Source organism: Petromyzon marinus, chromosome 6 (assembly GCF_048934315.1).
Source record: "Petromyzon marinus isolate PM22_M1 ecotype Great Lakes invasive population chromosome 6, UKy_Petmar_22M1.pri1.0, whole genome shotgun sequence".
NCBI lineage: Eukaryota > Metazoa > Chordata > Hyperoartia > Petromyzontiformes > Petromyzontidae > Petromyzon > Petromyzon marinus.
In genome coordinates, this window is record NC_133672.1 from 14,247,933 (window position 1) to 14,271,265 (window position 23,333).

The 23,333-nt window shown below is 55.4% G+C and overlaps 2 protein-coding genes across 6 annotated transcripts; one reads left to right on the top strand and one right to left on the bottom strand.

The window, feature by feature from the left end:
- Positions 1 to 482: 482 nt before the first annotated feature.
- On the bottom strand, positions 483 to 9,481 carry LOC116939438 (creatine kinase M-type). 2 transcript variants are annotated; one of them, XM_032947768.2, is made up of 8 exons: positions 9,351 to 9,481; positions 7,020 to 7,232; positions 5,984 to 6,138; positions 5,507 to 5,639; positions 3,654 to 3,825; positions 2,800 to 2,923; positions 1,579 to 1,768; positions 483 to 810 (listed from the first exon to the last, which is right to left on the bottom strand). In XM_032947768.2, exons 2-8 carry the CDS (start codon positions 7,210 to 7,212, stop codon positions 632 to 634), a joined length of 1,146 nt encoding a protein of 381 aa, XP_032803659.1. In that variant the 5' UTR covers positions 7,213 to 7,232; positions 9,351 to 9,481; the 3' UTR covers positions 483 to 631. The 2 variants fall into 2 exon arrangements, with proteins under 2 accessions (XP_032803659.1, XP_032803660.1); XM_032947769.2 differs by having other exon boundaries at positions 7,020 to 7,227; positions 9,351 to 9,475.
- A 668-nt stretch (positions 9,482 to 10,149) lies between these two features.
- Positions 10,150 to 21,966, top strand: TRMT61A (tRNA methyltransferase 61A). Of its 4 annotated transcripts, none has more exons than XM_032947767.2 (5): positions 10,150 to 10,409; positions 17,914 to 18,297; positions 19,015 to 19,281; positions 20,008 to 20,147; positions 20,718 to 21,966. In XM_032947767.2, the coding sequence occupies exons 2-5, from the start codon at positions 17,964 to 17,966 to the stop codon at positions 20,910 to 20,912; spliced, it is 936 nt and encodes a 311-aa protein (XP_032803658.1). In that variant the 5' UTR covers positions 10,150 to 10,409; positions 17,914 to 17,963; the 3' UTR covers positions 20,913 to 21,966. The 4 variants fall into 4 exon arrangements, with proteins under 4 accessions (XP_032803658.1, XP_032803654.2, XP_032803656.1 ...); XM_032947763.2 differs by lacking the exon at positions 10,150 to 10,409 and adding an exon at positions 14,319 to 14,473; XM_032947765.2 differs by lacking the exon at positions 10,150 to 10,409 and adding an exon at positions 14,521 to 14,783 and having other exon boundaries at positions 17,917 to 18,297.
- The last annotated feature ends 1,367 nt before the right edge of the window (positions 21,967 to 23,333 follow it).

Genomic DNA, 23,333 nt, shown 5'->3' on the forward strand with positions numbered 1-23,333 from the left:
CAAGCCGCCCGTAAATCACGTGACTTCTGTGTGGCCACGCCTACTTTGAATCACTCGCCGCCCCCTGTGAAAACAGACGCTGCTCGGTGCAGCTTGCTTCTGCTTGCTCCTTCTCTCTCCCTCTCCCCCTTCTCATCATCATCACTCTCTCAGTCCCTCCACCTTGGTCTGGTCATTCCTCCTCTTGCCATTCCTGCCCTGCGCTCCCTCTCTCTTCCTACTGCTCATCTTGAGTCGTGCCCTCTTTTGTCTGTCTTGGCATCTTTCCCCGTTCGTGTCCAAACATCACATCCTTGACTCTACTCCCCTCCCCGTGGTTATGCCACGGGTACAAACCTCCATCGTCTCTACGCGCAGACGGAAGGGATCTAAAGGGAGAGAGGCGATAACGCACGGATTCTTCCCCCTCAAAAGTAGAACCCTTGCGCGACTGGGTGTGTCCGGTGAAAGTGTCGTAGAGAAATGAAACAGACAAAAACGGGTTTCAGCGAAATGATTGTTTTTTTTTATTATCTGTGCCGTTGACCGTCGACTACATGAACGCGCTGCTGTTGCCTCTGCTGCTGCTGCTGCTACGCCGCATGACGATTTAGCGGACTGTACAAGTCGTTCGAGTCGCGCCGGAGTTTCTTCACTTCTGCGCGGGGATGAGGTCTTCGATCGACGCGTTCTTCTCCAGCGCCTTCTCCATCTCGATGAGCAGCTTCACGCCGTCCACCACCATCTGCACCTGCTCCACCTCGGACGAGCCCAGCCGGTCCGCGTTGGAGATGTCGAAGACGCCGCCCACGGCCGCCGTGTCCACGCCACCTGGGCACGCAACACGGAGGACGGGGGGCGCGGCACGCGAGGTCACAGCCAGAACCGGGGGGGGGAACAGGTGGAGATTTGGGTGCCCGCTGGCCCTGCCCCCAACTCCATCCTTGTGCAAGGTGCCCCCCCCCCTCCGAAAGCGTGCGAACAGTTTTTTTTAAGTTGGGCGATGGGGGAGGAGGAGCAGGAGGTGGAGGAGTTGGAGGAGGCGTTCAGTGATCACGGGAGTTCCTGACCACCGAGCACGGCATTTACTTAAACAGGAGCCGTTCGGGGCTAGGCTCTGGGACATATTTCGTTGCGTCCACTACCGCGGTTTGCGGGTCGGGAAGAGGGAGGGGAGTGGAAAATAGTCCACGTGAAGTAAGGGGCGAGGCAAGCAGGAATATATAACGACCCCTCCCCAAAACCCCCTCTGCCCCGCAGCGATTTCATTGCGATCGTCAAGATTCCATTCAAACATCAGAGTCCCCTTTCGGTCTCGTTATTTGTTTTACCGTCGTATAATTCTCGCGTTTTTGTGTGTTTGTTTCAAGTCACGTGAAAGTTAAATTCGCGCGCCACATTAGCCTCGGGGGGGGGGGGGGGGGGGGGGCTCGAGCTCGTTGCCCCAGGGGTTAAACTCCCACAATCCCCCCTCCCCCACGCCCCCTCCTCTGGGTGGACTCCGTGAGGTTTATCCCTTCGTGCTGGCCCCGTGCTGGCCCCGTGCTGGCCCCGTGCTGGCCCCGTGCTGACCACGCGGTCGCCGCCCGTGAGTCGTACCGGTGCCGCGCTTCTGCAGGCGCAGGCGGGTGAGGACCTCGCCGAACTTGGGGTGCTTGGAGAGGTTGGGCAGCTTGACGTGCACGCCGCCGCGCAGCCCCGTGCCCAGGTTGGAGGGGCACGTGAGGATGTAGCCCAGGTGCTCGCTCCACGAGAAAGGGTGGCCCTTATCCTTGAAGATGGCCTCGATCTGCGGCGCGGCAGCGGACATTCAACCGCGCGATGCAGGCGGAGATTAGCGCGGTTGGCAAAGAGACAGCCCGCTGCCACGCGCCCCACGCACTCGCGTGTACACCCACTCGCGTACGCGCTTCACGCGCACTCACTGCTGCACGTGCAACAGACTGTCGGGGAAAGTTCTGTTTGATTAGGAAGCCACTGGAGCTATGCACCTTTAAAGCACTTTTAAATCTAGATTGAAAACTCATTTCTTGAAAACTGGGGTTTTTGTGTGTGTGTGTGTTTAGTGTGTTGTCCTCTACCCCGCATCTCCAATTAGCACGGCTGGCTACGTACTGTGCAAAAGAAGTTCAAGATACATGCAGCATATAGACAGTCGATTCCGCGAGAGGTCGCTGCTTCATGCACCACCCGGCCATTGCCACGGCGGTAAAGGGACGCGCGGTTCGGTGGCGCAGGCCGATTCGACGCCCTGACGGCAGGAGAGAGGCTCATTTGGCCAGCACCGCATCCAGCTATTCTTGTTTGACATATTGTAGTTTATTTGTTTTCTTCATTAAAGCGATCTAATCTCAAAGACTCGTCGCGATGGAGCAGTCGTTGCGGGCGCAAATTGGTCATCCTCAGGGTGTCGATTGACTCGTACGGGGCAAAAAAAAAACGCAATGCCACGTATATAAGACAAAGATCCCCCGTGTAGTCTTAACGGACTGTTGGGGCAAGTGCTGTTAGCGAGTAGCACCTATAAAGGCCGGCACGGCACACGAGGGGGTGGGTGGCCAGCAATACGCCCGGCCGCCTTTGTCTCCCCAATGACGATGTTTACACACCGCACCAGGTACTCATTCGAGGCTGAGTCGACCTAGGGGAGGTCCAGGACCGGTTCAGATAATCGTCACTGGTGTTGGTTTTGAACGGGAATCGAATTCGGGTCGCCAGTTTCGTAGCGCAGCGCGCTACCGCATCCGCGTGCACGCGCACAGTCTCCTAACCATTGCACCACCGCTCCCCACACGCACACACACACACAAGCGCCCGCACCTTCTGCAGGCCCGTGCAGAAGCGCTTGAACACCTCCTTCATGTTGCCGCCCTTCTGCATGGAGATGACGCGCAAGTGGTCCTCCTCGTTCACCCACACCAGGAAGGTCTTGTTGTCGTTGTGCCTGCGGTAGCGAGACGTTAACTACCTCGCCTGGTATACAGGAGGTCGTGGGTTCGATCCCGATCCCGACACTGACGATGCCTGTACATTTGGAGTTTTTTTTCTGTTTCCCCCCGTGGTCGCGTGAATTTTTCTCCAGGTCCTCCGGGTTTCCCCTCCACATTTAGAATTAACGTGCGTTTAGAGTATGTGGCTACTGTTATAAATGCCCACACGATGATAGGCCACTTCGTTGAGTTACTGCATGCAGCTCAGTGGGCCTTGGTAAAATAAAACATACTTAGTAAATAATTCAATAGATGGTGATTACAGTCACTGTGTTGGGGGTCAACGCGATGTTAAATGTATTTGACTCCTCTTGTTCGGGGTTATTAATTGTCTACGTTGTGCTATGGATAGGGCTAGTGTTGGGTGCCTGGTTAGTATTATGGTTAGTGGTTATGGTTGAACAGATGCCGTGCTAGGACGCGTATACTTCTCATAGATCGCATTAACATGCGTGTAAATGCTACGGCTAAGTGTAGTGCGAATGTTATATAGACAGCGGTGATAGATATGACTCGTCTGCGAAGAGTTAGCGTGTTCGTGGAGGTAATAACGCCATCATCAGTGCTAGTAATGACAGTCGGCACATTGCTTCGGGCAGCAGGCAGTATTCGCATGACGGCTAGTTTTATCTGTAGGCGAATTGTTACTGTCACTAACTGTTATTGTATCGTCAGTTCCCGCACCAGATTCCACGCGCGTCGGGCCAGTCGCGGCCCATGCCGGCGCACAGCAGCAGTGGAGACACGGGCTTGTCGAAGAGGAAGTGGTCATCGATCAGCTGCTGCTGCTCCTGGTCCGTCATGCCCTTGAGCGCGTAGTACTTGCCCTTCAGGTCTCCGTCCAGCTTCGACAGAGCTGCACAGAAGGTACAGGAAGATATTCTCACGCCTGGACCACTCACTGTCCATTCAGCACCACGGACAGAGACACTCACGCCTGGACCACTCACTGTCCAATTAGCACCACGGACAGAGACACTCACTGTTGCACCCCTCACTGTCCATTCACCACCTCGGACAGATCACACTCACTCTTGCACCACTCACTGTCCATTCACCACCACGGACAGAAACACTCACGCCTGGACCACTCACTATCCATTCACCACCATGGACAGAGACACTCACGCCTGGACCACTCACTATCCATTCACCACCACGGACAGAGACACTCACGCCTGGACCACTCACTGTTCATTCACCACCACGGACAGAAACACTCACGCCTGGACCACTCACTATCCATTCACCACCATGGACAGAGACACTCACGCCTGGACCACTCACTATCCATTCACCACCACGGACAGAGACACTCACGCCTGGACCACTCACGGTCCATTCAGCACCACGGACAGAGACACTCACTCTTGCACCACTCACGGTCCATTCAGCACCACGGACAGGGACACTCACGCCTGGACCACTCACTGTCCATTCAGCACCACGGACAGAGACACTCACACCAGGACCACTCACTGTCCACTCAGCACCACTCATCAAGAACATTGTTACACAACCGCGAGGCTATGCGCCCATCGCTATTTTATGAGCGTGTGGTTTGTTGACAGTGTGATGGAGGCGAGATAGTGTCCTGCTGGGGCCTTGTATACGAGCACTGCAGTTGAGAGCAAACTCTGTGTGGCACAGCGGGTGCACGTGTGTTTTTGCGTGCTTCGCTGGGGATGTATGTGCTGGGGTATGTGTGTGTTGGCTTGTGTGTGTGCGCTCTGTGCTACGAACCCGGCGACCCGAGTTCAACTATCGCTCACGGCCAACACCAGTGACGATTATCTAAAACGGTCCTGGGCCTCCCCTAGGTCGACTCAGCCTTCAAGTGAGTACCTGGTGCGGTGTATAAACATCGCCAAGAGGGAGACAAAGGCGGCCGGGCGGGAGGTGGTGCTGGCTAGCTCCCCCCCCCCCCCATCCACGTGTGCCGTGCTGGGCTTCATAGATGCTTACTAACAGCCAGCACTTGCCCCAACCGTCTGTTAACGGCTATATGGAGGATCTTTGTGTTTGTGTGCTGTGCCGCGCGTGTGTGTTGGTGCTGGCTGTGTGTTGTTGGGTTATTGTGTGCGTGTGTGTGTTGGTGTTGGCTGTGTGTTGCTGCGTTATTGTGAGCGTGTGTGTGTGTATTCTGGCTGCTAGCGTGTGTTTAACTCGTGACGGCCGTGTGCTGGTGCTGAGTGAGCAATTGTGCAGGGGCGGTGGGAGTTGACATTGGAGTAGGGCTGTTGTGTATGGAAACTAAGCAGGCCGATAGTGCAATGCAGTTGCGACGGTGGTGAGTGGCAGTGGTGCAGGGCGGTAGTGTAGGATGGTTGTTCAGGGTGGTAGTGCAGGGTGGTTGTGCAGGGCGATATTGAATTGTGGTCGTGCAGGGCGGTAGTGCAGGGTGGTTGTTTATGACGGCAGTACAGGGTGGCCGTGCGTGACAGTTGTGCAGAGCTTGCAGTGCAGAGCTGCAGTGCAGGGAAAGTGGTTGCAGAGTGTGTTTAGTGCAGGGCGGCGGCGGCGCGCCGGGTGCCCACCCTCCACTGAGAGCTTCTCGACGGCGCGGCGCTCCCCGCGGCTGCAGTGCGGGGGGAGGCTGTAGCCCTTGATGCTACGCCCCGTGCGCACGCGGCTGCTGAGCACGTAGTTGGGGTCCAGGTCATCACCGCCCTGAAGTTGCGGGGTCGGCGATGGGGAGGGGGGGGAAAGAAAATCACGAACTCGTGTCAACTCGCCGTCTCAAAACGCGGCTTGGTCGCCTCCCTTGCCACACGAAACAGGACGATCGTCTATCCACTGCTGGATGTCGTCGCCATCCAAGGCGTGTGGACAAATAACCGCCGCGACCCGCGCGGCGTGGGCAGGCCCTTCGCCTGCAGCAGTGGACTGACCCGTGACCTCTTACACGTTTCAATGAATATCCCGTAGAGAATGAGGGAGAGATGTCAGCAGGTGGGTACAGAGTGTACGGGGGAGGAGGTGGGGGGGGGGGGCTGTGAGGAGGGGTTCCCCACCTTCAGGTTGTCTGGGTTCAGGTCGGTCTTGTGCTTGTCTGTCGGCTTGTAGCCCGAGTGACGGTCGCTGATCACGGGGTCCAACAGGTCCTTGAAGACCTCGTAGGACTCCTCGTCGCCAGCCACGCAGCCCACGGTCATGATGAAGGGATGGCCTGTGGTGGTGGTGGTGGTGGTGGGGCATTGAGGGGGGGGGGGCAGAGGGGGCAGGCTGGATTAGTAAGGGCGAGACGCAACAGCAGCAGCAGCGATCCAGCGGCACAAGGACTCGATTGACGCGGAGGCCCAGAGAGCTGCCTGGCCCGACCGCGAACATAGCCACCCTCTGTTCCACGACTCGCTCCAACCGACAAGTCGCTCGGATCGAGCATCCAACGAAAACACGGCTCCCCCCCCTCCCCCCACGTGTTTCTCCAACACTCGCCTCGCTTGCCCCAGCCCCCCACCCCACCGCGTGCTCCACGCGGTTTCCCTTAAACGCACGAGGCGCGACGCCGCACAGACGGCGGCATTGTCGCGGGCATCGCGTGCCGGGCTCGGTTCTTTACGCGATCTGCGGGCCCAGGGATGATTACGCGCGTGGTCTTGCCGTGGCCTGCGAGTTTTCCCAACGATCGTGGTGGATCTGGGACGGCCCCGTGAAACGAGAGAGCCTGGTGGAGGTGCCGAATTATACATCTTATTCTCATTCCAATTGACTTAAACCCGCGAGAGAGGAGGCAGCGTTGAGACGGGATCGAGTTGAGTTTGGAGCGGCGGGTGGCCAAACTGGCATCTCCTGAGCAGCATGCGGCTCTATCGAAAGGGCATGAATTAAAGTTGTATGATAAGTTGTATTATGTAATGTTATACACATATATATACATACCCTCGGCTCTTTGCAGAACTCACGGGTACACTTGGGCTTTTGGTCCCTAACAAGCTGGCCACAGCTGGTTTGGGGCAAACAACGAGGAGATGGATCTCTGATCGAGGATGTCGCGCGCTTGGATGGGCCGGGTTCTACGGGGTCGAGAACGCCGCGAGGCTCCCTTACCTGGGTTGTCGACGCCGGTCTGAATGACATCGTCGAGCGTGTAGCCGCTGGGCGTCTGCTTGTCGCGAAGCTTGCTGTAGATCTCAGGGGTGAGCACCTTGGCCATGTGGTTGTTGTGCACGCTCAGGTCCGGGAACTCCTCCTCGTTGGAGAACTTCAGCTTGAAGTTGTTGTGGGTGTTTCCGAACGGCATGGCTGCGGTTGAGTTCTGTGCTGTCGGGAGGTGGAAAAGGCGTAACATCGAGTGATTCAAAATAAGGTGTCCTTACTCTTGGGTTCTTTCGGTAAAGTCGCGTAGGTATAAAACAAAATAAATCACGACGTTTCGATTGCAACACAAGCGATCATCATCAGGTGGGAAAACCACAGCAAGAAAAAAGTTTTTTTTTGTGCTGAAGTGGGAGAGAGAGGGAAAAAGAGCTAAAGAGTATGGATTCCTGAAGTCAGGAAAGCTTCAAATCTAGAATGAGATGTCCTCTTGTCCAAATGGGAAATGGATATTGACCATCATCATCATCTCCTTTTGCATTTCTTAACCAGTGGTGGAGATTCTACAATCCCATGGAGGGGATATCAAATTAAATAACCAAATAACTTGGGCTTAGTCGAGTGATGTTAAGTCGACATTTGATGGGTCTGTCTGCGCCAGGTAAGGCCTGCAGGTCGGCACACTCGGATTTGGTCCGGGCAGTTGAAATCGGCTCAGGATTGGGGCTGGTTGAGTCGGATCAAATCGTCAGCTCTGGGTTCTAGTCCGATCAGGTCGGGTCGGGTCAGGGTCCCGTACCAAACTGAGCATCCTCACGCAACGTCCACGGATCAGTGCTTTAACCGCCCCGAGGCGAACCGCCATCATGATCATCACCACCACCACCACCGGCGTCACCGTCTCCCGTGAGACAGCGACGACAACAGACTGTTGGGGTAAGGGCTGTTAGCGAGCACCTATTAAAGGTAGCCAGAACCACTCCCGACTGCAATTGCCTTCCTGGTATAAACGAACGCACGACACCATTTTTTCATATGAAAGGCTCCACCCATACATAGCCATATAGCCATTACAGACTGTTGGGGCAAGTGCTGGTTAGCCAGCACCCCTTGAAGGCCGATATGAAACACGGGGGAGTGGTGTGACCAGCACCGCGCTGTATTTTGTCTTCAGATACTCATTTTAAGCCGAGTCAACCTCGGGGCGACCCAGATCCACTTCAGAATTCGCCACTGATGTTGGTCACGAGCGGGAATCCAACTCGGGACCCCGGGTTTGTAGCAGAGTGCGCTCACCGCTGCATTACCGCGCAACTCTAATTGCACACATACGTACATAGACACCTTATATTTACACTCTATATATGCACTATATAGTATTATAATACGTACACTATGTACATATCGATATAAATATACACTGTAGACATTTCACAATTATGCACAAACTTTAGGATACATTTCACAATTATGCACAAACTTTAGGATACTACACACTATGCGTACTACACATCGAACACACACACACACACGTAGCAATGTCTACACATTCCATATAAGTACATGCTACACACTCCATAGGGTGAACGTTCTAGAGAAATGTTGCTCACTCGTCTCTTCACGGACAGCTCTTTGACTCGTGGCTTGAGGAGACCAGACAACATTTCACCATTATTACTGCTCATCAGCAAACCGTAACCAGCTACAAACTGCCAACGAAATCCCAGTGTCATGTGAGTCCTCCTAAACGTACACATACACATGATCTACTCTTTACTAACACACTGTCTGTGCTAACGTTTCGGGCAAGACCCCTTCTTGAGAGCATAGAGAGATTTAAAAAAAGATGACAGCTGTAAACGGCATTCGTTAATGAAAGTGCCGTTCATTTATTTTCCGAAACATTTACTGAGTCTCATGACCGCGCTCAAGGAGGGTCCCGAATTGGGACGTCAGCCCAATATTTTTGTTTTGTTTAAAGTTTGAATCCTTCCGTTTGAATGCGTGCGTCCCAGAAATCCCGGCCTCCTGCTGTCCACAGGGCCACCGCGCTCTACGGCCCAGACTCTCGCGCGGACCTCGCACGACGCATTACAACATCGCGTTACACGCACGGAGAGAACCATCGACAAGGTCACCTTGCGTGCGCAAACGCAGCGTCACCCAGAACCCCCGAGCTGCACCGTAAGGTGGCAGGGTTAGGGAGTTGCTCTCAAGCGCGAACAAGTCCTAGATTGTGTTCCTCCCGTGAGCAGCACATTTGTTCTGCTGCTACCGCTGCCTCGGCCGCGCGGCCAGGCGCAGCAAGCGTCGCCTGCTCGTCGAGGCCACTCGGGGACTCACCTGGCGGGCACGGAGCGACCAAGCGGAGAAATCAGAAGTCGGTGGCAGCGGCGACGCGACCCGAGGCTCAAGGGCGAGTCGCGGGGTTTTTATCCGGGGGACTCTCCACCCCCACCCCCCGTGCCCCCCCCTCTCCACCCCCTCCGTGCCTCCTCCTCTCCACCCCCCCCCCGTGCCCCCCCCCCCTCTTCACCACCTCTCCGCAGTGCCCATTCCCGCCCAACGCCCCTTGGGGTGGAGGGGAGAGGGGGAGAGATACGTGGAGTGTGTGGGCGAAGGGGTATCAGTGTGCACGTGTGTGTGAGGTGCTGTTGTCAGTGTGTGTGTGTGTGTGCGTGAGGGGCTGTCATTGGTCAACGTGTGTGAGACAAGGGGTGTGTGTGGAGGGGTCAGTGGTAGTGCAGTGGGGAGCGGTGGCGTAGCGGTCAGCGCGCTGCGCTACAAACCCGGCTACCAGAGTTCGAGTCCCGCTCGCGGCCAACACCGGTGACGATTATCTGAACCGGTGCTCGGCTTCCTCTTGGTCGACTCAGCCGCAAAAACGTACCTATTGTGGTGTATAAACATCGCTACTAGGGAGACTTAGGCGGCCGGGCATGGTGCGAGCCACCCACCCCGTCGTGTGCCGTGCCGACCTTCATAGGTGCTCGCTAACAGCACTTGCCCCTACATTCAGTGGTCAGTGTGGTTGTGGCCGGGTTATCGGCGCGTGTGTATGTTGTTCCGGCCTTAATCGGTGCTCCTTAACAGCACTTGCCCTAACAGTCTGGTAAATGCTATATTGGGGGGGGGGGGGGGGGGGGTATTGTCGTTGCTTTACTTTGTGTGGAAGCTGTGTCTCAATTTTTATCTTAATTGTTTTCTTGATGTTTATGTATTCGTGAGCTCCTCCGGCAGGCACGGCTGGGTCGTGTAGCCCGCGTGCCCAGCCACCGCATGCCCAAGCAGCTTTTGTTCGACCGCATAGAGAGGGCTGAACGGGCACGACACCGGCTGGAGATGAGATTGGACTCACGTGGTACTGGAGGATGTGGAGCTGAGTGGACTTGCCGGTGACAGGTACCAGCTGTGTCAAGATCGGGTTCTGTGGAGGAGGCTCGTGAAGAACACTACTGGGCAGTGCCAGGCTAGGTGCACTTTGAGAGCTGCTGGGCGATTCGAGGAAGTCGCATTCCAACAACAACGGAGGGCGGAGGAGCGACGCTCACAACAACGAGCAAAGTTATTGCCGGGCGGATAAAACACAATAGGGTGGCAATGTGGGAAGCGCTGGTGGTGCATCTGCCAGTCATCTCAAACAGTCAACTCATTACTCTTCACATGGCCTCAAAGTGCACTTAGCCTGGCACACGTGCCGTGGTAACCTAACCGACACTTCGTGGTAAACTGCAGCTGTTGTGTGTGTGAGATGGCAGGTGCCAGCGGTCAGTGTGTGAGTGTGTCGCGTGTCAGCGATTGTGTGTGTGTGGGGGGTAGATCGTTTGTGTTGAGCGATATGTATCTGTTGTGCTGGCATGTGTGTGTCGGTGTTTGTGTGTGTGCTAGGGGAGCGGTAGTGTAGCCCAACACCGGTGACGATATTGTAAACCAGTCTTGGACCTCCATTAGGTCGACCCAGCCTCAAATGAGTACCTGGTGCGGTGTTGTAAACATCGCCATTAGGGAGACAAAGGCGTCCGGGCGTGGTTGCTGGCCACCCACCCCCTCGTGTGCCGTCCCGACCTTCATAGGTGCTCGCTAACAGCATTTGCCCCAAAAGTCTGTTCAGGCTATACGGGAGGATGTTTGTCTCGTGTGTGTGAATGCAGTATACAAAAAGGCCAATTGTCTATCCGCCCGCCCCCCTCTACCGGGATCATCAGCTGCCCACGAACTCCGTGCCCCGTGCGCATCGGGTTTCTCGCTTGCTGACGGCTGGAAACGTGGGCTGCGTGCTCGCGCGTGCGTGCTGTGCACACGCGAAAGTGGCGGTGTTTTGGTTCCCAAACTTAGCAACTACAGGCGCCATCACGATAGAAGGGGGTGGTGGTGAGGGGGGGGGGGGTCACGGTGGGTGGGAGCGTTGGTGAGATGGAGGGAGGGAATTGGCAAGTGGATGAAGACCGCTTGCGTTGCGATCGAAACGTCGTGGGTTTTTTGCTTTAGTTATTTTAAATTTATTTTTAATAGTTATTTTATTATTCTAAATTTAATTTTCTATCGATGTGACTTTACCGAAAGAACCAAGAATAAGTGGATGAGCGAGAGGGGTTCGGCTAGGACAGGGAGTGAGGAGGAGTGGAGGAATGGGTGGAGATGAGTGAATGCGAGAAGGCGGTGTGGAAGAGGGAGAGAAAGGAAGAGGAAGGAGGAGTGGAAACATTGACGGCACCACAACAGTGCCCACACTCGCACAGAGACGGAGGCGTGGGGATTATATTGAATTTGAGGGGGGCCCTTATCCACGTGGGTCGATGTTGGGAAACCAAGGGAGGGTATATGGCCTGCCTCGCCTATAAGCTCTGGCGTCAACGTGGGGGCCGACAGGTGTACGTCTGAGCGAAGCATTGTGGCGAAGCGGCTTGATGGGCAAGTCCGTCGTGGGCCACGCCCGAGCCCGCTGTGGCCACTGCGATCTCCTTTCGCATGGATTAAAAAGCAGCGGATTAAAGATGTAATTTCGGATGCTGTTATCCACTCAACTGTCTTTTGTTCAGACGCGGAGTGGATCTCGTCCGTTCCTCCTTTAATGGAGTGAAGACATCAGGAGCAGCAGCGACGGAGTGTTGAAAATGTGGGTCGATGGTTTTTGGGATTCGTGGCTGCACTTCGCTCAGACCGCCGAATCTTCGATGCGCCATTTTTGTGTTCGGGCGACCGCATCGGCCACGTGGCCCGGTCCCGATTCGGTTAATGGTCGATCATCGGCGGCGTGGAAGGTTAAAACCGGGAGGTTCGATAATTATATCCGTTCTCTCTGTACGAGATATTTTATTTCTCGACGTCGGTCGCAGCCCAGACTATCACTTCCATCTCTCGCGCCTGCATTTGCATTCGTGGCGTGGGAGTGAGGCTGCTGTGATGCAGAAGGGGTGGCGTGATTTTAGGCGGCACTGGGTTTAAGTCCCGATGTATCGGAAGGTGTGGTCACGGCGATCTACCGCTTGCTGTGCATTGTCCTGGAAAGGCGGCGCTTCTCAACGCTACTTTCCACATAGCCCGCTCCCGAATGACTTCTCGCAACAGCCTCGGCGAATCAGCACTCGCGCTCCCCACAATCATCCCCCACACCGTGCCCGAAAACTGTTGCCATGACTTGTCCAAACTGCTGACTTCTTCGTGAACCGCTTGTTAGGCAGAGATTGTGTGTGCGCTACCACTTCATGGTCTGCTGTTTGGTTTCACGATCACAGTGGTGAACCCATGTCGCATCCCGAGTCACAGTCCTGCCCCTGAGATCCTCTGGTCCTGCTTGGACCCGCTCCAAAGATGTCCTCTTAAATTTCAACTTGAGCTCCCTTGTGATCAGCGCGTGACATTTTGATCACCCATCATCTTGCTGACACTTTTTTCCACGTGGCCAAGTCTTGCATTACGATAGAATGCGCTGAGCCAGTTCTGATGCCCACTGTCTCGGCCTACGGTCCTGCATGTTGATCTCCCATTAATCGCCCTCTCGTGGACTGCATTAACACATTTTGTGTCAGGCGTGGTGCTCTCCTTAGAGTCAGCACGACCTTCGGCTCATCGTCAGTGCTTGGATCTCGCAAGTTTAAATTCAGATGCCCGTTTTGATTTATTACTGTGGCACCTGAAGGGGCGCGGGGGAGGGGGCATCTTGCCCCAGTGTTGCCACCGTGGTCCTATTGGATTTCCTTTGGGGTCATTGAGCCTCTGTGATGGAGATCAGACTCGGAGTCTTTATTTTATCCTGGAGGAATCCAATGAGCTATGAAGCTCTTTTTTCTGTCTCTCACATTAGGGGCCGGTGAGCAAGTCACAACAACAGACAATACCAAAAAAATATATATCACAGGAGTGCAAAGTACAGAAAAGGTAAGTTAGTCACTAAAAATAGATAAAAAATGTAGTATATAAGTTAAAATCGCACAAGCACATAAATTCCTTCTAATTTCAAGCTTACTTCATCAAAGCTATTATTTAATAATACTAATAAACAAAAAAAATCTAAACCTTGGTTTAATGACTCACTTTGACGTGTCCTCGTATCGAGATTAAACAGTTACAGATCGCAAAGAAACACGTGGACATGTCGGAATTGTTTTTATTCATCTGCGAAATAAGTTGGGCCCTTCGTACATCATTGCATGTCTCAAGGTTAGAGAGATACTTTTCAGAACGTCCCTTGTGCACACAGCACAATCGTGGGATGAAGGATCGCTCACAATACATTCGTATGTACGTAACATTTGGGGTGGAGGTTGGTAGCGCTGTGGTGAGGGGCCGTCCATAAATGACGTCACGCACCTGGGGGGGGGGGGGTTGAGAAATGTGACGTCACATAAAAATGCGCAATTTTAAATATAGACAACACGTTGTACTTATATTCTTAGTTTTTTCGGTAAAGTCACGTTGAAGAGAAACAACAAAATAACAAAATATATATAAAACAATAAAAAATTCTCACGACGTTATATATTTTGTTATTTTGTTGTTTCTCTTCAACGTGACTTTACCGAAAAAACTAAGAATATGAATTACTGCAGTCACGAAAGCTTTAAATCAAAAACGTTGTACTTAATTAAATAGACTTTTTGATACAAGTTTCTCCTACAACATCAGAGTGCAGCGGCACATTAAATACGCATTACAATGACAATAGTTTAAAGCGATTTCAAGCATGTTTTGTATTTTTTTGGGGGGGGGGGCAGAGCTTTGTGACGTCATATTTGAGGGGGGGGTCTGACTTTTTGTGACGCCGTGTGACGAGGGGGGGGGGGTCAAAAATCGTCCAAAATCGCGTGACGTCATTTATGGACGGCCCCTTAACGCCCTGGACTTCTCATGCGGCCACCTGAGTTCAATCCCTGGCCGCAAGCTAACATCGGTGGCTCCTGCACTGACCAGCCTGGTGAAGTATGGTCATCCAGCAGAGGATTGCCATGGGAGCTCTACATTTTTACGTACTTAACACGTGCCTACATTTTGTATTACATTTGCAATACCGTATGTCGGCCAACCATGCATTTTCTAGCACGGATAAGCGTCTGTAGGCGCACTCTTAATTCCCTACCACTAATAGGTATCCGCGCGAACCAACGTCTGCATTTCTCAACACGGATAGGCGACGTCCGGAAAGCGCACTACATTTCCTAACACAGATAGGCGCATAGGGAAGGCGGTCTCTACATTTCCCAGCGCGGATAGTCGCCGTGTCGGAACAGGCTCAAGAACGCGGGTGCCGGGGCAGCAGACGGGGTCAGCGTGGGCAGGGTAAGAGGGCAGGGTGAGGGGGGGTCAGCACAGGAGGAGGGTACGGGACAGGGCAGCTCACCCCCCCCCAAGTGCTTTGGGTAGATTCGGTCGGGGGGGGCGGTCTCAGTAGGGACATCTTTGCGCCGTCCGAGCCTCGGGCCAACACGTGGAGTAGCAGACTAAGGCAGGAGGGGGGCAACACGTGGAGTAGCTAAGGCAGGAGGGGGGCAACACGTGGAGTAGCTAAGGCAGGAGGGGGGCAACACGTGTAGTAGCAGGCAGGAGGGGGGCCAACACGTGGAGTAGCAGACTAAGGCAGGAGGGGGGCAACACATGGAGTAGCAGGCTAAGGCAGGAGGGGGGCAACACGTGGAGTAGCAGACTAAGGCAGGAGGGGGGCAACACGTGGAGTAGCTAAGGCAGGAGGGGGGGCAACACATGGAGTAGCAGGCTAAGGCGGGGGGGGGGGGCAACACGTGTAGTAGCAGGCTAAGACAGGAGGGGGGCCAAAACGTGGAGTAGCAGGCTAAGACAGGAGGGGGGCCAAAACGTGGAGTAGCAGGCTAAGGCAGGAGGGGGGCAACACGTGTAGTAGCAGGCTAAGGCAGGAGGGGGGCAACACGTGGAGTAGCAGGCTAAGGCAGGAGGGGGCTAAGGGTTGAACGTAGCCTTCGTATTTGTTGGTGGGGTCCCAGCAGACACCGGGGTCACTGGCCGTGGGGTGGCTGGGGTTGTAAGGCGTCTTGATGGTGGTGGAGCCGCTCGGTCTCCCAGTTGTCGGACACATGAGTTCGATACCCGTTACAATATGTATTATTGCCTTCATCATGCCCGTCACGATCGTCGCGTTATCAACCCCATCACGTTACGGCATGTTTTGGCCAATCCACTGCTGGATGAGGGCCACGCCAAGCCACGCGCGTCTTGGGGACGGGGTTATCCCTGTCCGGTACCGGACCGTATTCTTCGCCACGCTGGTCAACGTGGGTTGGCGAACGCGGGGAACATAGACCCCGGAGCGTAGTACAGTACAACCACGTATGTTTCTGCATTGCCCACAACGCAGCCGGCAGCAGCAGCAGCATTGAGTGCAAGATCTCGTTGCCAATGTCGCGGTCCGCTTACTGCTGCTGCTGGCCACGCCGAGAGGGCTTCAGCAGTGAGAGAGACATAATTCGTGTCGTTTTGATGCTTCGCCTCCGTTGGAAGTACAGACTCCCGTAGTAGGGTGCTTTCCATGGCCACGTCGCATGTGACCGGGTATAAAATCCCACCCTGTATGTAATCCGGTCCGCACTTTTATTCCCAAGCGAGGGAATTCAATCTTCGGTGTGGTGTGAGTGACACGGTGGCCAGGGGCCGCCGCGTGTGTTCACGATTCAATCGCGGATTCTGTGGGGGCCCTAACGCTGTTGTTTCTGAGGTTACGACACGGGGGCCCAGTGGGGTCAGCTGTGTAGCACAACTTAACTTGACGAACGTTTCGCGTATTTTTCAATCCAGGGTAAAACAAGCGAAGCGTGCCCGTGAATGTGGGTTTTCGTAACTGGCCCACGAATCGACACCATCGTAATTTTCGGTCGCTAGCAGCGTTGGCCCGGCAGCAGCAGTCCTGCATTATTCTCCATCATCGCGGATTCCCTCTTCTTTTGTGTCATCGGCCGTTCTTCCACAGGGCTTGCTTGTAGCTTCTTCCACATTTGCTAGGAGCTTCCGCTGATCTTAGAGTCTCAGATCTCCCACATTCATTTCGTACCTCCTCCTACCTTACACGTCTATTGCACTTTACTCAATCATCCCGATGCAATCCCCCCGGGGTTTGCTAGCCCTGATTGTTTTCAAATCACTGTTCCCCTCCTTGCTCTCTTCGTTATTTTTGGGCGATGACGCAGCCTGTAGCGGCGGCGCGTTCGCCGCTCGTTGTTGCGGAGGTTCGAGGTTCCAATCCAGCGGCCGCCCTGATTAATACCGCGGGTGCAGCTACACTAAAAACTATATAAAAAATACATGTTTATTTAACCAGGTGAGGCCCATTGAGCTTTATCGTTCTTTTACAGATGCTACCTGCGTAGCGAGTTATGCAATCTAAATTTCGATTTAAAGCTTTCGTGACTGCAAGGATTCATCTTCTTTGGTTCTTTCGGTAAAGTCACGTAGAATGAGAATAAAATAATAAAATAACACAATAAAATTCTCACGACGTTTCGGCCACAACGCAAGCGGCCTTTGAAGCTCTGTCGTCCCGACAGGTCTGTACCTTTCACCTGAAGACGGCCGCTTGCGTGGCGGAAACGTCGTGAGAATTTTATCGTGTTATTTTATTATTTTATGCAATCTAGTTTTTTTTCACTGAAGCTGACTAAATTCCATACCTGAGAATTCGACGCGTCCGTCTGATTGTGGAGGCAAACCAACGGCGCAAGCGTTGATTCATTTGTTGAGCCACGTGCTTGTGAGACGGACTCGTAGAGTCGGAGCTCGCCGAGTTCGCTCCGCTGGTCGGACCGCGAGCTTCCCCGGGGAAAAGGGGGTGGGGGGGGCGGGGCCTGGGTACCGACGAGGGATCCGACTTGAACGCTGATCCATCGCCGTCCCCATATATGTGGACAAAGAGACCTGCTGATGGTGATGCTCAAGGATTCATTTTGTAACATTCTTCTAGGGCACAAGGCGGTGCACCGCTCGCCGCTGGAGCTTCAAACGAATGTTTTGTCACTTCGCGACAACAGCACCGCCAGGAGCACAATTTGAATATGATTGTGATCACGTGCCTTTGACCTCTTCACCCAGAATGCGCCTGATCTCACCGAAGTTAAGCCGAGTTGAGCCTTCAGTGTGCTTGGGTGGGTGACCTCCATGCAAAAACAGGTTGCTGTAGGCTCTGGGGTTAGGTGGTGGGCAGCAGAGGGCATTGCAGTAACATCAATTGCGGTACTGTACAACAACGCTCCCACATCTGTGCTCTCCGCGTTCACCAACCGTCGCCGACCGGCTTGCTTCAATAGAGTGGTCAAACGAGCCCCGCGCACTGCACGGCATGCAGGAGACCCTCATTAAGCGGTGGATCGATAAAGAGATGCAACGAGGTCGAACTGTACACGTGATCGCTTACCGCGCACCCCTGACCCTCGCCCAACCCCCCAAACAGCAGGAGAAGGAGCGACCGAGCGAACGCGCAACGCTCGCATCTCGGGCGACATGAGCTTTGCGGAGTACGCCGAGCGAGTGCGCGACGGCGACACGGTCATCCTCTACCTGGGCCACGACGCGCTGCTGCCCGTGCGGGCCAAGGCCGGCGCCGTCACCCAGACGCGCTTCGGCGCCGTGCGGCACTCGGACGCGCTGCTGGGACGCCCGTTCGGCTCGCGCGTGGCCTGCGGCCGCGCGGGCGGCTGGGCCTACGCGCTGCACCCGACGCCCGAGCTTTGGACGCGATCGCTGCCGCACCGCACGCAGATCCTCTACAGCACCGACATCGCCATGGTGACGCTCATGCTGGACCTGCGGCCTGGATCGGTGGTGTGCGAGTCCGGTGCGTTGTTGATGTCGTGGCGGCAGCGGTGGCGTTGACGGCGGCGGTCGGCTTCTTCGAATGTGCTGGTGTTTGCTATTGTTGTAAATGTGTTTTGAGACCAAGCTCTCTGTGAAGCTGCGTGGTTCTGTGAATACGCAATATAAAAAGTGAGCAGTACGTGAAAAGGGGCACCGGCAAAATGGAAGTGGTGATAGGGGTCAGGTTAGGGCCTTTGGAAGGACCCGCGCTTGTGTCTGGTTGGTAGACGAGGATGCATCGAAGCATGATCATCGCTTTCAGTCGATTCTCACGCTGGAGGTACATGAATCGGATCGTACAGTGTAACAATTGATTGCGTACAATATGCAGATTAGTTGTAAGTACTACTAATGTTAACACAAAAGTGAACACAGTGACTCGTGTGACAGACGCCATCTGCGTTTTCTGTTTAAATTGGAGCCTTTGCACGGCGGGGAAGAAAAACGATTCCCAGGTGAATCATCACAGTGCACTGCCGACCACTGCGCTACCACTCCAGAATTGCGATTAACCCATTCTGACTTGCCGTTACCTGACGGTGGCACGTCGCGTCCTCTCTGTTTGGTCCGATTAAATTCGTTCGGCCAATCGAATTCGAGCAACAACGAACCGGGGGTTAGCTTTGTGTGAGCAAAGGGTTAACGGCGTGGTCATCGTCGCCCGTGTCCCGCCCCTCGCCCCCGCCGGCGGCCACAGGCACGGGGAGCGGCTCGCTGTCGCACGCGCTGCTGCGCACCATCGCGCCCTCGGGCCACCTGCACACGGTGGAGTTCCACGAGCAGCGAGCGGCCAGCGCCGCCGAGGAGTTTGAGCGGCACGGCGTGGGGCGGCTCGCCACCGTGCGCTGCCGGGACGTCTGCCGCGACGGGTTCGGCGTCGCCGGCGTGGCCGACGCCGTCTTCCTCGACATCCCCTCGCCCTGGGACGCTGTCCCCCACGCGCGCGACGCCATGAAGACCTCGGGTCTGTGCCACGACATTGACCCCCAACTCTGCGATTCGCCCCCTCTCTTTCATTCGCTTCCCTCCTCTTTGACTCGCCCCCCCCGCCTCCTCGATTTGTCCCCCCACTTCTGCGATTCACCCCACTGACGTGAATCATCACCCACTTCCACCATTCACCCTCACCTCCGTGATTCGATGAGAGGTCGTAATTTTGGGGTCACAGCGCATGAATTTGATTCATTTCTTCACTTTTACCACCATGTGCATCTGTAAAATCTGCATTGTGTAAGAGGTCAGTGAGATTCCTCGTCCCATTTAGCGGGGGAGACGGTGAGCTCGCGTATTTGTAGTGTTGGTTGATTGTCCGCACCACGGCTGTGACGCCGACACAAACACAATGGCTCACTCTTGTGAAGGATCTTAAGACACTGCAACATCTTCAACGTCGTCCGTGCAGCAGAGGCTGCGAACAACCGGCCTGTTCCCCAGTGCGTGACGTTGATGCCGAGTGAGCTCACCTGCCTGCGCTCGAATCTTGGCCATGAATAACCTGTCCTGAGCCTCCGCTCCGTCAGTTTCTCTCCGCCTCGCACGAGCGCGTGCTTGGTCCTGTGCGTAAACCGTGGCACTGGGGAGAGGACGGTCGTGTGCCCGTGGCATTCCCAAGGGCCCGCTCGCTAACAACGCTCCCCCCGAGATTCCGCGGTGCTGAAAGCGGTTCCCGTGCGCGCGTGCGTCGGCGCAGGCGGGCGCCTCTGCTCCTTCTCCCCGTGCATCGAGCAGGTGCAGCGCACGTGCCAGGCGCTCGCGGGGCTCGGCTTCGTGGAGCCCTCCACCGTCGAGGTGCTGCTGCGCCCGCTCGACGTCCGCACCGTCAGCCTGCCGGTAACGCGCGCGCCGGCGTGGATGCGCGGACGCGCGGGCGCGCGTTCGAGCGGCGGGAAACCCGCGACTGCGGCAGCGCGGACACCGCGAGTGGCAAATGCGGCAGCCCTGGGTTGAGCGTGCGTGCGCGCGCCCCTGGGAATTTACGCGGCGTCTGTGTTCGAAGAGTTTACGCGAGACCGCGTGAGTACAAGCACCCACGCAGGTCTGCGGAGGTGCACGCCCACGGACGTGGGAGATGTTGCATCTCGGCGAGTCGAGGTGCACCTGCGCTCAGATGCTCTACAATCCTCGTCTGTGTAATTACGAGTACGCGTTGACGATTGGGCATCCGCACAACAGTGAATGCGTGCGCGTGTCACCACGTGTACACGTGTCACCACGTGTACACGTGTTCACAGGTTGCATTTATGCGCCCGTTAAAGGGCACGGCCCTATCGAAGGCGGCGCCGTGCGAGCAAACGCATTCCTGCGGGAAGTCGTCCTTGCTTCGTCAAATTCCCGGCGGCAGCTGCGAGCGGCGAGAGAGACAGCTGATCGCGTATTCCGGTGCGCGTGTTTTGGGCGCAGGTTCCGGACCTGGGGCAGGGGGGCGTCCGGGCGTCCGGCGATGGGGGGCGGCCCCGTCCCCCGCACGCCGTGCCCGCGGGGGTCGTGGACAGCTCGCGGGGGGTTTACAGCTTCAAGGCGGGCTGCCCCCCCAGGGAGATGCCCGGACATACCGGGTACCTCACCTTCGCCACGCTTCCTCCGGCGGCGGCGTAGCCGGCGTCACAAGATCGACAGTTAACTTCTCCGCTTATTTTTTTTCTTTTCTATTCCACGCCCTCCCTCGCCTCGTGCATTGATGGGCACAGATCAACGTTCAGACGTTCCGGGGAACGCCTCCGCCTCTAAAACTCCCCGTCGCATCGCCGTGTGCGAGCGGCGAAAGGCGGGCTTGCCTCCTCGTGCTGTGGTTCGATTCGGTTCGCTGCCTTTTGCTCGAGTTGAGCGGCAGCCCCGAGAATCTGCCGGGCAAGGAACCTCGGCACCACCTGCCGCTGCCACTGCCCAGTTGGACTCGCGATGCTTCCACCCTCTCGCTCCTCTGTGCCCCCTAATCCAAAACCTAACCCGCAACCTGAACCCTAACCCTCGGCGTCTCAGCCGCCCTCGTTGAGCTTGCAAAAAACGATCACTGACACGCGGGTCGGCGGAGGGTGGATGTGGTGTTGGGGGGGGGGGTGCTACCGCGTGCTTCGTCCCGCGCTGTTGATCGCCGTTTATCGGTGCAACCAGGCGGTCCTCGTGCCGCGGAGGTCACGGACCGGGGAGGGGGGGTGAAGGGGGTTTTAAATTTAGGTTCGCCGAGCGTGGCGCCGACCTCTTGAGTCGAACTCGGATCCCGGTGCGGGGAGGGTGTTGCCAAGTAGGTGGCACGTCGGGATGGGCGCGGCGGGGTGCGCACTGGGGGGGGGGGGGCACCACAATGCGGATAAAAATACCCGCGCCCTGCGGCGCAGCTGTTGCCGCTCGTTAGCCCGCGCTGTAAGCGGCGGTATTTTATAATTACATTTTTTTTTTCAAGGAGGGAGCTATAGCAGTGTGCGTTGGGTAGCCGCGAGTGTGCCTCCTGTTTCGTTTGTACAGTAAATGTTTTTCTTTTTAGATTTCCAGAGGCGCGCACCCCATTAGAAACTCCCGACGACGTCATTTCATCGTGCGGGGCCGCACCTGCTCCCTCCAGTTTGGAGAACTCTGAACTGAGTAGTTTTTTTTTTAAACTCATGTTTTATTTGAATGCAACAAAATATAAATGATTTGTCCTTTTCCGCAATTTTGTCCGGATTGTGCTTTTGGTGTTGTGTCTTGAGACAAGTCCATTTGGGCCCGTGGAAGTGGAAATTGCAGAACTACTGCTGAGAAGCCTCTTCAGATGACCTTCACTCTACACATTAGGGTGCAGCATTTTCACATCCACCCCGCTTTACAGAGAAATGAGCATCGCATGAGAGTCAAATGGATATTTATTTAACTCGCAGAGATGAAATTCAACAAAATTAGGTGCAAGCCCAAAATTAATGTGAGGAGTCTTTTTTTGTGCAGTCATTGGTGACTGAACTGAGACCATCAACTCCACCAGTTTAACAGTTCAATCACTGACAGCGACCTCGATTCGTACCCAAAGTCCCAGCTTAGCTCAGCTCTTTGACCTCTTGAGCCACCTGGTCTTCTCAAAATATGTAATTTTGTAAGTAACAAGCCCCCTGAAGTTTTGCATACGACCCCAGTAACCGGTTGTCATGCTCGCTTATCAACGAGCGGCCGTGGCTCGTGCGTGTGTGTGTGTGTGTGGAGCTGTGCCTCTATCTGCCCCTCACTTTGTACCTCCGGCCCCCCACCCGCCAACGCCCCCCAACGCCCCCCGCCACGGCGCCGTCTCTAATCCTGGACGCAGCTGTTGACCCCTCCTGCCGCCCCCTTCCACCGTGGAGCGCAGCGTTCCCTCGGGAGCCGACACTTGCGTCAACAGAATTCCTTGCAAGGATCTCGTTTTTCCTGGCTCATCGTTTTTTGTTACTGTGGGTGGTGTTTTTTTTCTTTTCTTGTTTCAAGCAGAAATAGAACCCTGGAATGCCTTTCCAGGCAGGGGAAAGGGGTGTCCGTGCGTTGTTTGGCAAAAGCAAGGTGCTCCACGTCTCATTTCTCCCTCATTCCAGTATCCCGGCTTCGGGACACCTTGAGTGTCCGAGCAGGGTCTTAACAGCCGGGGTCGATCCGGAGGTCCTGGGTCAGGTCCACCACCCTTATACGGTGTGCACGGGCCTGAGATGGTCGTCGAGGGGCCCGGTCAGGGGATCCAGAAAGGCCTGGGGTGGGGTCAGAAGCTCAGAGATAGAATCCCGTGGGGCCGTGAAGGCCTCCGATGCGTGCCGTGGGTTTGTTGCCGGATGCGTAGCCGGGGGCGTGGTGCAGAAACACGAACCCGAAATACTTTGCCACCATCGCCATTGACAAACTGTGTCCCCGCGGCAATGCTGTAAATTGAGCCGACCGTCAGGGCAGTTGCCTCTGGCCGGTCGTCTTGGTTCTCAAATGGTGAGCAGGTTTGATGGTCTCGCATCACTTGCCATTGAGTGCCACAACCCATCGTGGTTATTGGCCAAATTGAGGCAAGGAGGGATCGAAGCACGGAAAAGAGAG

What these genes read in the sequence shown, in the direction of transcription:
- LOC116939438 (XM_032947768.2), bottom strand. Translation starts at nt 7,212, where the DNA reads ATGCCGTTCGGAAACACCCACAACAACTTCAAGCTGAAGTTCTCCAAC. An exon ending in CCCGACGCGCGTGGAATCTG is followed by an intron (nt 2,924 to 3,653) that starts GTGCGGGAACTG and finishes TCGCTACCGCAG; the next exon opens with GCACAACGACAACAAGACCT. An exon ending in TCTGCACGGGCCTGCAGAAG is followed by an intron (nt 1,769 to 2,799) that starts GTGCGGGCGCTT and finishes GCCGCGCCGCAG; the next exon opens with ATCGAGGCCATCTTCAAGGA.
- TRMT61A (XM_032947767.2), top strand. Translation starts at nt 17,964, where the DNA reads ATGAGCTTTGCGGAGTACGCCGAGCGAGTGCGCGACGGCGACACGGTC. An exon ending in CGACGCCATGAAGACCTCGG is followed by an intron (nt 19,282 to 20,007) that starts GTCTGTGCCACG and finishes GCGTCGGCGCAG; the next exon opens with GCGGGCGCCTCTGCTCCTTC. An exon ending in TCCGCACCGTCAGCCTGCCG is followed by an intron (nt 20,148 to 20,717) that starts GTAACGCGCGCG and finishes TTTTGGGCGCAG; the next exon opens with GTTCCGGACCTGGGGCAGGG.